Genomic DNA, 13787 nt, shown 5'->3' with positions numbered 1-13787 from the left:
AAGTCAGATACAGTAACAATATGCTGTTAACCACAGATCCTATAACAATAAGAGATTAACCAAAGGGCAACTAAAAAGAAGAGAAATAACAGTACATTTAGAAGAACAATCACAAAAGATAAAGCTCTTGTTTCCATATCCTGGAGTTCCTTTCATTTAGCCTCATCCTATATGTAGGCAAGCACTCTTACCATTAGGCCAAACTCCCAGGCCCTCCCAAAATATTTTTTAAAATTTGTTATTGTTACGTGGTGGTGTATACATGTTACAGTTCCATGCTGGGTTATGAGTATGACTTGATAAACATGCTTATTCTCCTCTATTGTTTTTCCCCCCATCTGCAGCCTCAAGTTGCTTTATAAAAAGAATAAAAATTAGTTACTTTAAAGTTATTTCCATTTATTATTCATAACAGGATCACAAATGAAAGCAAACTTTGTGTTTATAAGCAATAGAATGGATATTTACTAAACATAGTAAATATTTACTACTATACAGAAATCAAAGCATATCCTCAAAATCAAGATGCCTCTGCATATCTGTAATATATTTATTTTTGAAAGTTATTTTAAAATACAAACCATCGTTTTGTGTTCTGTGTTGTATATCTATATACATATATATATCTATTGTAGAGTGGGAGTATTTTGCTACTTCACTTACCCATTACTTCACTCTCATTTCTGTGCAATGAGAAAATTCATGAATACAATATATCATTATTAACTGCAGTATGTTCTACAGTAAGCCTTTTGAACTTATCCAATCTCCATAGATGAAATTTGCTTCTCCTCCCTGCTACTAGTCTGTTAGGCACAATTTTGCTCTCTGCATATGTAAGATCAATAATTTATGGAAAAAGCTTGTCAATTTCTTATAAATCCATTCTCTTATTATGCAAAAAAGAAGTGACTATAAAGAGTCTTTACCTGAGCAAATAGACTATTTGTGATTCTGAACGTGTCTAATTCTTTTTTTTTTAGAAGCAACACAGCCTGGTGAATGGAAGAGCAAAATAGGAATAGATCCATATAATTGGATACTCCTCAGTTACCAATGGAAAAGCATGCCTCACAGACATAAGATATAAGTGAATTTCAAACATATGCTAGGTAAATGAAACTAGACTTAATCTGTCTGATATAATTTGTATGACATTCTAAAAAGAACAAAGTCATATTGGCAGTAAACAGATCAGACATATATATGCATATATCAGGCATATATATACATATATATGGCTTGTTATGGGGAAGGGATTATAATCAAAGAGCACTAGAGAGTTTGGAGGGCTGATAATACTTTGGCAGCTAATATCTTGACTTTGGTGGTCATAACTTTGGTGGTGCTTATTTGACAAACTTGCAAAGCTGAGTATTTGGTGTATGTTCCTAGTGCTTTTCTATCTAGTGAAAAGTTCTAACTAAAATATCCCATGTAACACTACCACAAAACAAAAATACCTTGCAAAACAGAATACTAAAAATTAGCAGTATGAATGTCTTTAAATTTGTCTCATTTTAAAATAAAAAGGGCATAAATTAATAAAATTTTTATACTCTATTTCGACTGCCTTCATAACTATCCATAGCAGTAGCCCAACCCAGTGCTGTCATTCTTGTGAATTAGTCCTCCTTTAAGAATATAAATGTGTACTTTTCTTTCAAGAATTAAATTTCACAATTCACTGACTGACTTAGACTTTAACATTCTCCCTGGAACTATAAATACCCCCTTGTTTTCATTTTTCTTTTGGCTGAATTCATTTTATTAGAAGATTTGGGGTTTATGTATTTGTTGTTAATTTTGATTCCTTCATTAACTGTAGTTTAGCTGTATAAAGATAATCTAGGTGTGACGTTATATTTAAGAGTCTCTGTAAAGATGTTTGCTCCTTGTCTGTTTTTGCTATGGGAAGATCATTGTTACCTCAGTACATTTACATGGTGGATAATGTGTTATTTCAATTTCTGCAAGCATTGAGGTTATAATTGATATTGATTATAAACTTCAATACTATGTGGATTTGTCTTTTATAGTTGCTCAGTACTTGAAAAGTTGAACTCCCTTAAACATCATAGATGGCAGAACATGTGCACCAGGACATATGCACACAAATAATCTTTCCTGATCCAATGGTTAAGAAAGGAAATAGTTCACATTTACAGTCTGCACGAGTGGTCATGTGGAATTGGAAATTGTCCAGGTTAGGAGGACTATAATGGAGGAAAGCAGCAGCTCACAAAACCAGGAAACCCGTCTTATGTTCTGGGGCTGAATGTTAGCCACGAAGAGACTTGCCTCCTGCTATATGCAGTAGCAACTTAAAGATATATTTGGAAAGATCTTGTGTAGGGTTGACTAGAAATGTAGGCAGCTGTGTACACTGGCACATGCCTGTAATGACATCGCTTAAAGTCTTAGACAAGACCACAAGCACGAAGCTAGCCTGGGCTACAAAGTGACTCTGTCAAAAAATAAAAAGGAATGAAGGAAGGCAGTAAAGAAGAAAAGAAGGAAGAAATTAAGGAAGGAGAAAAGGAAGGAAGAAAGGAAAGAGGGAAGGAAAAAGGAATGGAGAAAGGAGGGAAGGAAGAAAGGAAAGGAACTTAGAGCCTCAGATTGCATTTAGTGAGAGAAGGAAATCAGGCCAACAAACAAACCCAAGAGTATTCATTAACTTTCCATTTCCTGGACCAGCATTTCCAGAGAGACCATTTCAGCAGAGAGCATAAAGTTCCTCTCAAGTTGGAGAGGTAAAGGACAAAGTAGAAGGAAGAATCATGGGATCAGAAGAGAGAGTACAAGGGCCTGGCTCTCTGCAAGTTCCAGAAACGCGAATCATAGCAGAGACCTTTGGGCCTCTCTTCCATCATCTAATTCCTTCCAGAGGCTTTGAATAATGAATGGCAGGCAGTGGCTCTCAGATGCCAGCAGGAGTAGAGTAGAGTTTGGGCAGCTGGATCCAAGAACTCCATCAAAAACTGCTACAAAGCTAGAAGGGCTGGGTGTGTTGACAGACACAGTTTCTGCAAATTCTTTTCAGCATTAAGAAGAGGAAGTCCATCTTATTGCTCCATAGGAAACAAGCCCAAAACTGTGACCGATGCCTGTCTTATCTACTGTATCTTCAGTGATCATCTGACTATAGCAATAGAAAGAGCCTGACACTTGATTTTGGATGGAATCCTGAAACACAACCAGCTTAGCCTGCTGAAGAAAAACCACATCTTCCTCTCCCATTTCTACTGGAACAGCATCCATCCTCAAATAACCTGAGGAAGTCAGAACAGTCAAGACAGGGTTCTCTCCACCCGAGGTAAGACATTTTTCTGTCTTAAATGGAAATGTATTAGTCTCTTGGTCACATTGGTCAAAAAATTAGAGTTCAAAGTTAACCCTAATTAACATGAACTTCTTTGCTCACCAAATTCCTCCTGCTGCAATCTCCATTTCCTTAACCTCTGTTATCTATTTACAAATTATTAAGTGCTAACCAGTCAGGAATAATAAAAGCCTGTCCTATAGGCTAGGCTAGCATACATGCTTCCTGGTGGCAATCTCAATACCCGATTTCAGATCCTGTTACTGTTACTGTCTTCTGATCTTGCATTTTTGCACCTATCTGATGATGAATTTGCCTCTAGGGCCATCTAAAATTTCTGATGTAATTGTTGCCTTTTCTTATACTTTTTTACTACTAAGGTAGTAATAACCCAAAAGAAGCCAGTAAAAATCGCTGGCACATTAGCATGTATATGATACGATATATCTAAATGAGTTGCAGAAAGTGGATTCACCATCAATCTTTTACTTCCTGTCTGGGTTGGCTTTGTCAGTTCACTGATGCACAATACTGACTCCTATCAGTCTTAGGTCTTTACCTCAGTTGGCTTCTCCCTGGGACTGGTTCCCAGAATCTTTCTAGAAAGGGAGTGCATTCCCAATCCAGTGGCCCAGGACACGGAAGATAGGGATTTTAGGCCTGGTTACAACATATAATAGATGTTTATTGTTGCTTTCTATCATTGTCCCTACCCCAAATGCACTTGTTTCTAACTTTACATTGCATAATACTAGCACATTAAAACTAAGAGGCCAACAAAATCGTTTTGCATGGATTCTGCAAATATTGATAGATAGGCAACATCTCAAATTCAACTTCTTGGCCTTTGAAAGCTAATAGACAATGTGATTCTGGACAAAAGAAGTAACTAAAGGCAGATAAATTTCACTCTTTTAACCCAACTGGTGTCTTCTGTAACCTTGAAGGCTACAGGAAATTGTGGCTTTAGGGACTGTGGAAAGGAGGTAGGCACAGTGGTTCATCCCTGACCTCCACTTTCAGGAGGTTAGACAGATAGGATGAGTGCTAGTTTTAAGTCAGCTGGCTTTAAAAAATGGCTCCCCCAGAAAAGTACAGAAAGAACAGATCTTTTTCTCTAATTCACATCCTTGAACCAGTACAGAATTTTATAAGAATTTAAACCAGGGTAATGATTTGAACAAACTAGCTATTTAAACCACTGATCAAACATTACATTAAGAAAAACGAGGGGAGCCGGGCACCAGTGGCTCATGCCTGTATTCCTAACTTCTGAGGAGACTGAGATCTGAGGATCGTGGTTCAAAGACAGCAGAAAAGTGCAGGGACTCTTATCTCTTATCTCCATTTTGTTTATCCAAATAGATAATGATGGTACTAAACTATAATTTCTATTAGCAAGACCTCACTAAGAATCCATCCATTTCTAGGCAACTAGAGAGACCACACAGAATGGAGGTCTGGAACTCCACCTTGGGAAGTGGCTTCATCTTGGTGGGCATTCTCAATGACAGTGGGTTTCCTGAACTGCTCTGTGCCACAATCACAGTCCTCTACCTGCTGGCCCTGACCAGTAATGGGCTGCTGCTCCTGCTCATCACCATGGACTCCAGGCTCCATGTGCCCATGTACCTCCTGCTCAGGCATCTCTCTCTCATGGACCTCCTTTTCACAACAGTTGTCACACCCAAGGCCATCATGGACTTTCTCCTTGGAGACAACACCATCTCCTTTGCAGGCTGTGCTCTACAGATGTTCCTGGCACTGATGCTTGGTGGAGCAGAAGACCTGCTTCTAGCCTTTATGGCCTATGACAGGTATGTGGCCATTTGTCATCCTCTCAACTACACGATCTTCATGAGTCCAAAAGTCCTTTGGTTCACGGTGAGCACATTGTGGATCCTAGCATCCTTGAGTGCCCTCATATATACAATTTACACCATGCAGTATCCCTTCTGCAAAGCCCGGAACATTAGCCATCTTCTCTGTGAGATCCCTCCTCTGCTGAAGTTGGCCTGTGCAGATACATCTAGATATGAGCTCATGGTTTATGTGATGGGCGTGACTTTCTTGATTCCCCCACTTGCTGCCATTCTGGTCTCCTACACACTGATTCTCTTCACCGTGCTCCATATGCCCTCAAATGAGGGGAGGAAGAAAGCCCTTGTCACCTGCTCTTCCCACCTGACTGTGGTTGGGATGTTTTATGGGGCTGCCACGTTCATGTATGTCCTGCCCAGTACCTTCCATAGTCCCAGACAAGACAACATCATCTCTGTGTTCTACACAATTGTCACTCCAGCCCTGAACCCCCTCATCTACAGTTTGAGAAATAAGGAGGTCATGGGGGCTTTGAGGAGAGTCCTGGAAAAGCACTTTTTTCCAACACATCCTATTCTCTGAGTATCATAGATAGCTTCTACATGAAATTCTTTTTCAGTGAGAAGATTCTGACATAAATTATGAGAGTAAAATCCATGTAATGAAGATAATATTTTTTTTTGTCCTGGTCCTAAGGCTTGACCTCAGGGATTGGGCCCTCTCCAGAGCTGTTATGCTTTCAAGGTTAGTGCTTTGCCACTTGAGCCACAGCTCTACTTCTGGCTTTTGGGGGGTATGATACATTGGAGATAAGAGTCTTACAGACTTAACCTGGATGGGCTGGCTTTGGACTGTGATCCTCAGATCTCAGCCTCCTGAGTAGCTAGTGTCACAGGTGTGAGCCACTAGTACCAACTTGATAATATCTTTTAATGGAGAACAATAACAATGTAATTGGACTTGTCAAATTCCCTTCACATTTTCTTTTCATGCATCTTTTTATAGGATGACTTAATCTTTCACAGTCTCTATTTTACCGTGTAGCTAGTTATTTAAAAGAGTCTAAAGGATATGGGCAAATTGGAATTGGATTTGGCTCCTGAACCTTTTATTACCTACTAGACCAACTCAAGTATCAGTTTCAAGTCACGCCTAAGAAAGGTGCAATATCAATTGTAGAAGATTTATAGGCCAACTATCTAATTGAAAGCTTCCTGACTGTCTTTGTATAATGTCATAGTAAGTTTTCATATATTTGCATTATGCTTGCTTTTTTCCTCTTTCTAACATCAGCTTTAACAGGTATGATTGCTAGTATTGAATATATATTTTTATTTGTTATTTGCAATATTTAAATATTAAAGAAATGAATAAAATCACATTACCCATTTGCAAAAAATTCATCAAAAATGCCTCTTTTTCTTCCTTCTATGCTTCAGTCTAATAAAACCAAACAAGCAGACCAAAGGAGGATTTTCCATTTTTCTCAACCTTTTGGAACAAAAACAAGCAAACAAAAATACTGAGTTACAAAGCCAGGTGCGGTGGCTCACGCCTGTAAGCCTAACTACTCAGGAGACTGAGGTCTGAGGGTCGTGGTTCAAAGCCAGCCTGGGCACTAAAGACCATGAGACTCTTTTTTTATATATAATTTTTATTGTAATTAATAGAAGGGTTACATTATATTCACCAGACAGAAGGTGCATTACTTCACAAACATTGATACCCTTTCTCATGTTTTAGTCCCCATTAGGATAGGGAAATGAGGACCATGAGACTCTTATCTCCAATTAACCACTAGAAAACCAGAAGTGGTACTGTGGCTGAAGGAATATGGTGGTAGCCTTGAGCTGAAAAGCTCAGGGCGGCACCTAGGCCCAGAGTCCAAGCCCCACAATCAACAACAAAAAATTACTGAGTTACAGTTAGATAGGGGCAAGATCTAGATTGTTACTCCACAGTAGAGTGAATACAGAAATGAGAAATGTACACTTAGAAAAGATAGAATAAAGAATTTTAAGTATTTTTAATAAAAAGTAATAAATGGTTGAGGAAGTAAATATATTTAATCAAATTTAAATATTATGCAATGCATACATGTATGATAGCTTGAGGCACCACTAATTCATATAGTTTTCATGCTCATATTATTTATTACAATAAAGTTCTTTAAAACTTACTAGAATTTCTGGGCCAGGAGTTTGGCCTAGTGGTAAGAGTGCTTGCCTAGTATGCACGAAGACCCAGGTTCGAGTCGTCTGTACCACAAATATATATATATATATATATATATATATATATATATATATATATATATATATAGCTGGAAATGGTGCTATGGCTCCAGAAGTACAGCTCTAGCCTTGAGAAAGCCCAAGGACAGTGCTCAGGCCTCAAGTTCATGACCCAGGGCTAGGAAAAAAAATTACTAGAATTTCCTGTACTAGATATAGAAAAACTCATCTGAAATCCTTTTACCCAGGAATAGACTGCACACATATAGATGACTTTCCTTCCTTCCATTTTTAATACAGGCGTACATTTTTTCTCACCTGTGGGTTTCTAGTAGTGTTTTCCTCTGCACAGAGCAGTAGTGAAGATCTTTATGTTCGTTATCAGACTACAAAATTCTAAAGTGGAATGCAATGCAGCCCACTTACTTGCATAGCTTTGAACATGATACTTCGTCCTATTGTACTAGAGTCACCAAAAAAAAAGTGTTAGGAATTTAAAAGACTCATTTTATAGAATTATTGTGAGGATTAAGTTTTGAATATGTGATATTTAGCAGGGGATCTAGCTTCTGATTACTTCATATGAATTCTAACTCCTAGATGATTAAATTGCCTTGAAAATGCTAAACGGTAGTATAAAATTGAACTGTAATGAATGTTTTTCAGTTGAAGCTGTTTTAATTGTTTGTGTGTGCTTCTGTTTATCAGCCATAGTAATTCCTTGGGTTTGTGAATGATGATTTTCTTTATTTAATGTTTTATGAAGTAAGTTATGAAAATCAAGGTTAAAACCTATTTAATATTCCAGATATTAAGAGACAATTGATTTTTCTAAAAATTCTAACATTTTGCATTAAATTATATGTTTTAAAAATTATTAATTTACTAGGTATAACATTTAAATCTATTATTTAATTTGTGTAATATATATTTTCCTGATAAAACTTCTTTACAATTTAAAGATTGAGGACTATTATATTTATGGTAATTTCATTTCTAATATGTAACTTGACATCTTGATATAGATTTCAAATAATGATAGATTATTTACATAGTAATATATGCTTGAAAACTGCTGACATGTAGCAATATTTATTATCAACAATAAGTATATGAAGTACATATAAATTAACTTGAATTAGCAATTCAGCAGTGTATACACATCAACATATGTGTATACAATTGTACAAGTTTTGTTGACTTTTTTCAATAGAAACAATTAGAAATCATGTTAATAAAGAAATTTAATTAATTATAATTATAAACAGATTAAAATAAACAAGCAGACATCTGTAGTATTTTTTGAAACTTTATTATTCATCCATATGGGAGCCAACATATTGTAAGCACCATTTACCAGGTTTTATCTACATTTCCCATATATAATAATTTATACAATCTACTCAAAATCTCATGAGGCCAAGCTTCTCATTACCACTTTTAATAAATGAGCAAATTGGAATATACAAAATGTAATTTAGTATCTGAAGATACACAAATGACAGAGTAGAGGGATTCAAACTCAGGGGTCTGGTAATTTTGAGTGCCATTAATGTTGTAAAATATTCCATTATATATATTGGACATATGAGGATTTGGTTATTTGACATTGGATAGGGAAGGGGGGAAAACAAAGATGAGGGGAGAGGGTGGGGGAAGGGAAATGGGAACCAAGACATGAGAAAGGGTATCAATGTATGTGAAGTAATGCACCTTCTATCTGGTGAATATAATGTAACCCTTCTATTAACTACAATAAAAATATATGGAAAAATATTCCATCATAGCAAGGAACAAGAATCTCCAAATTTTAAATGACAAAGGGGTTTTAAATTTTATTAATATGTAAAACTTAATGATTACATACATGTAAAGTTAGTGATATAACATATAAAGTATATATGTTTATACACAAAATGAAAGGAAAACATAGGTGATGTTTTTTTGTTGCTATTTTCTAAATCTCTGAAGTTTCTTAACTACTGCTGTCAGTATTAATGATATTGACATAAATCGAGTTATTTTAGAGCTCCTACACTCAGCAAATCCGAGGTCTCAACTTTGGTTTTAAGTCTCCCACATCAAAAATAATAATAACAATAATAGTAATAGTAATAATAATAGTGCATTTAGAACCAGGAGCTAGTAACTTACATCTGAAATCATAGTTTTTCAGGAGACTGAGGTCTGAGGATCTCTGTTTAAAGCCAGCCTGAACAAACAATTACATGAAATTGTTACTGTGAAGCAAAAACAAAACAAAAAAACTATAAGCGCTGTCCTGAAGTAGTAGATTAGGAGCCTTGAATGAAAAAGCTAAGATACAGTGGCCAGGCTCTGAGGTCAAGCCAGAGTACCAGCATACAAAGAAATTGGATTAGTATTTAGACTAGTAGAAAGTGCACAGAGCCATACACATATTCGCCTCAAGAATATGCATCTTTAGTGGTGCTGTGGCTCAGAGATAGTGCCCAGGCCCAGAATTCAAGCCCCAGGCCAACAACAACAAGAAAAATGATAACAACAAATGCATCCTTGCAATTACTTTTATGTTTCAAAATATACTTGTATAATACCATTGTGTGAAGTTTCAGAAATGGAGGCAACATTTCTCTAGAAATATCATGTATAATATTTTGTTTTTTAATATGGGTATACACATATGTTCATTTATAATCAAATATAATATATACATGTATATATGTATGTATGTACATATATATATATAAAACATTTTATGTGAATGAAAGATCCCTTCAGCATTTAAAATTTGGTGACTGATTCCTTCTCTCTTCTCTCTCTCTCTCTCTCTCTCTCTCTCTCTCTCTCTCTCTCTCTCTCTCTCTCCTCTTCCTCTCTCTTCTCTTCCTCTCTCTCTCTCTCTCTCTCTCTCTCTCTCTCTCTCTCTCTCCTCTTCCTCTCTCTTCTCTTCCTCTCTCTCTCTCTCTCTCTCTCTCTCTCTCTCTCTCTCTCTCTCTCTCTCTCTCTCTCTCTGCCTCCCTCCCTCCCTCCCTCCTTCCCTCCCTCTCCCTCTGCCAGTCTTGGAGCTTGAACTCAGGACCTGGCCACCATCCTCGGGCTTTCTCAATGCTAGCACTCTTGAGTCACTTGATTCACAGCACCACTTCCTGTTTTTTTCTGTGAGTGTGGTACCAAGGAATCAAACCCAGGGCTTTGTGTTTGTTAGGCAAGCATTATACCATTAGGCCACATTCCTGGCCCTCTGCTTCCTTCTTATGATAAGAATATTTTGGAATATTTTTAGGACTGGAAGTAACCAGATTCCATAAGAAGTCCTTCCTCCTCTGTTTAGGTGTAGGTAATTTCAATTTCAATTATTCATTTCTTACTTTTGATTTTATATTTAGACATTATATAGGGAACGGGGGAAAACAAGATGAGGGGTGGGGGTGGGGGGGAGGGAAATGGGGACCAAGACATGTGAAAGGGTATCAATGAATGGGAATTAATGCACCATCTATCTGGCAAATATCATGTAACCCTTCTATTAATTACAGTAAAAAATATATGAAAAAAATAAAATGGCCTATTTACAGAAACAGTAAAAGTTCACAACTTGAAATATTAGGCTTGTTTGAGTTAGTCCTTTCCTGTACTCAGTACAGCTTTTTGTCTTTTTAATGTAAATATCAGTTTCTCCACAGATGTAGAATACAAATATAATCATATATCTATTCTTCTTCATCAATAGCTATCTCTTTTTCTTTCTTTTTTTTTTTTTTTTTTTTTTTGCCAGTTCTGAGGCTTAAACTCAGGACTTGAGTGCTGGCCCTGTGCTCCTTTTGCTCAAGGCTAGCACTTTACCACTTGTGCCACAGCACTACATCCAGCTTCTTCTGTGATTTAATTAGAGATAAGACTTACAGACTTTCCTGCCAGAACTGGCAAAGAACCGTGATCCTCAGATCTGAGCTTCCTAAGTAGTTAAGATTTCAGGTGTGAGCCTCCGATGCCAAGAACAATAGCTATCTTTTTTTTTTTTGGTCTCTCAAGGGCCTGGGCATTGTCCCTGAGCTCTTCAGCTCAAGGCTACCACCCTACCTATTGAGCCATAGCCTACTTCCATTTTCTAGTGATTAATTGGAAGTAAAGAGTCTCACATTCTTTAGTGCCCTGGCTAGCTTTGAACTGAGATCCTCAGGCTCAGCTTCCTAAGAAGTTAGGATTACAGGTATGAGCCACCGCACCCGGCCAATAGCTTTCTTTTAAATAAGCAATGAGTCCAATACATCTTTTTGTTTAATTTAATTTTATTGTAAGGATGATGTCAAAAGGGTAACAGTCACATAAGTAAGTAATGAGTACATTTCTTGTCAAGCATTGTTACTCCCTTCCTCATTTTTTTCCCCACTTTCTCCTCAGATCATGTAGATCTTCTGCCTTTTTCCAATATGTCTTTTGTGGGACTTCTCCTTTATTACTATTTTAAAAACACAATTGAGAGAGAGCATTCTGCAGGAGATCAAAGCTATTACTTTTTGCTTTATGATCTCTCATAGCATAGTGAACCTCAGACATCTATTCAAATACTTTCTTTTAGTCCTTTTTTAGTACTGGAATTCCAAAAACAGAGTATTGTGGGCTATGTGACTTCAATGTCATGTCTTAGTACATATTAGCTACATCGTTGAATATGAAGTTTAAAATGTACATGTACCATCACAAAATTTATTACTAAAAGGCAAATGAGTATACAATTTGATGCAGGAAAGGGAATAGAAAGGCAGGTCTTAATCACTGGAGTGTGAAAGCGATATGTGTTTTCCAAGCACCCTTTTCATGGCCCCCATGACCTCCTTATTTCTCAAACTATAGATGAGGGGGTTCAGGGCTGGAGTGACAATTGTGTAGAACACAGAGATGATGTTATCTTGTCTGGGACTATGGAAGGAACTGGGCAGGACATACATGAACGTGGCAGCCCCATAAAACATCCCAACCACAGTCAGGTGAGAAAAGCAGGTGACAAGGGCTTTCTTCTTTCCCTCATTGGAGGGCATGCGGAGCACAGTGAAGAGAATGAGTGTGTAGGAGGTGACAATGGCAGAAAGGGGAAGCAAGAGGAATGTCACTCCTGTCACATATACCAAGAGTTCATAGGTAGAGGTGTCTGCACAGGCCAACTTCAGCAGAGGGGGGATCTCACAGAGCAGGTGTCTGATTTCCAAGGACAAGCAGAAGGGAAAATGCATGGTGTATATTGTATGTCCTAGAGCACTTAGAGATGCCAGGATCCACGATGTGCTCACCGTGAACCAAAGGACTTTTGGACTCATGAAGATCGTGTAGTTGAGAGGATGACAAATGGCCACGTACCTGTCATAGGCCATGAAGGCTAGAAGCAGGTCCTCTGTACTACCCATTGTCAGTGCCAGGAACATCTGTAGAGCACAGCCTCCAAAAGAAATGGTATTGTCTCCAAGGAGAAAGTCCATGATGGCCTTGGGTGTGACAGCTGTTGTGAAAAAGAAGTCAAGGAGAAAGAGCTGCCTGAGCAGGAGGTACATGGGCACGTGGAGCCTGGAGTCCATGGTGATGAGCAGGAGCAGCAGCCCATTGCTGGTCAGGGCCAGCAGGTAGAGGACTGTGATTGTGGCACAGAGCAGTTCAGGAAACCCACTGTCATTGAGAATGCCCACCAAGATGAAGCCACTTCCCAAGGTGGAGTTCCAGACCTCCATTCTGTGTGGTCTCTTTAGTTGCCTAGAATCAGATGGTATCTAGAACCTTTTCTAAAGAAATGCACCCTTGCTAAATTCAGGTGGCTCACGCCTGTTATCCTAGCTATTCAAGGGGCTGAGATCTGTGGAAATTAATCACCAGAAATATGGAAGTGGGGCAGTCTGAAAGTAGTAGAGCTACTCTTGAGCTGAATTGCTCAAGGACAGCCCCCAGGCTCAGGGTCCAAGCCCCACAACTGACCAAAAATAAAAATCGCAACCTATTTTGGATTGTCCTAGGACAAATGGGAAGGAGATAGGGATTCTGCGTCTTATGAAATATTTTTTTCCTTCTCAGTTTCTTTTCTGTATTTATTTTTAATTTTTGAAGGTTTTCTTTGAATTATAATGATCACTAAGCTACGTGGGTAGCAAACATTTTGGAAATTACTCTTAAAAACATCTTTTATTTAAAGCATCAAAGACAAGAGAAACACAAGCAATTTTGTTCATAAAGGCAGACATCTCATATAATAAATACATTGAACATTGGTTTAAAATCTGGCTGTTTTTCACTTAAAGTCTACTGGAGATTACAATTCATTTTAAATGTCTTATTCATTGAAAATTATTCTTTTCTACTTTTTTCTGGGGTTTGCCTTTACTTTTAGGTCTCAAGATTCATAACTTTGGCAACAGATGCTATTCTGGGGTCCTGGTCCACAG

General features: G+C 37.7%; 3 protein-coding genes across 5 annotated transcripts in view; 2 read left to right on the top strand and 1 right to left on the bottom strand.

Moving 5' to 3' along the window:
- The window catches only part of LOC150053280 (uncharacterized), a 187980-nt gene extending 183210 nt beyond the window's left edge, over window positions 1-4770 (top strand). The window contains exons 3-5 of one of the 3 annotated variants that reach the window (XR_016538085.1): window positions 984-1112; window positions 3135-3319; window positions 4756-4770. Coding sequence is in view for 1 of the 3 variants with exons in the window: in XM_090348259.1 (XP_090204385.1) it covers window positions 984-1002 (19 nt within the window). In the remaining 2 variants the exon portion in view is untranslated. Of the gene's footprint in view, window positions 1-983; window positions 1216-2039; window positions 2950-3134; window positions 3320-4755 lie in introns of those variants that run through there. The other 2 variants (XR_016538084.1, XM_090348259.1) reach the window with 2 other exon arrangements.
- A 7-nt stretch (window positions 4771-4777) lies between these two features.
- LOC150053279 (olfactory receptor 2AG1-like) lies at window positions 4778-5728 on the top strand. Its single transcript, XM_090348255.1, has one exon. It carries the CDS (start codon window positions 4778-4780, stop codon window positions 5726-5728), a length of 951 nt encoding a protein of 316 aa, XP_090204381.1.
- A 6403-nt stretch (window positions 5729-12131) lies between these two features.
- On the bottom strand, window positions 12132-13082 carry LOC150053278 (olfactory receptor 2AG2-like). The gene has a single exon (XM_090349276.1). It carries the CDS (start codon window positions 13080-13082, stop codon window positions 12132-12134), a length of 951 nt encoding a protein of 316 aa, XP_090205402.1.
- Between the last annotated feature and the right edge of the window lie 705 nt (window positions 13083-13787).

The sequence above is a fragment of the Megascapheus bottae genome, chromosome 16, assembly GCF_031878675.1.
Source record: "Megascapheus bottae isolate mThoBot1 chromosome 16, mThoBot2.hap1, whole genome shotgun sequence".
Lineage (NCBI taxonomy): Eukaryota > Metazoa > Chordata > Mammalia > Rodentia > Geomyidae > Megascapheus > Megascapheus bottae.
The sequence above is the reverse complement of the archived record's forward strand: the minus strand, read 5'-3'. Positions and strand labels throughout refer to the sequence as shown.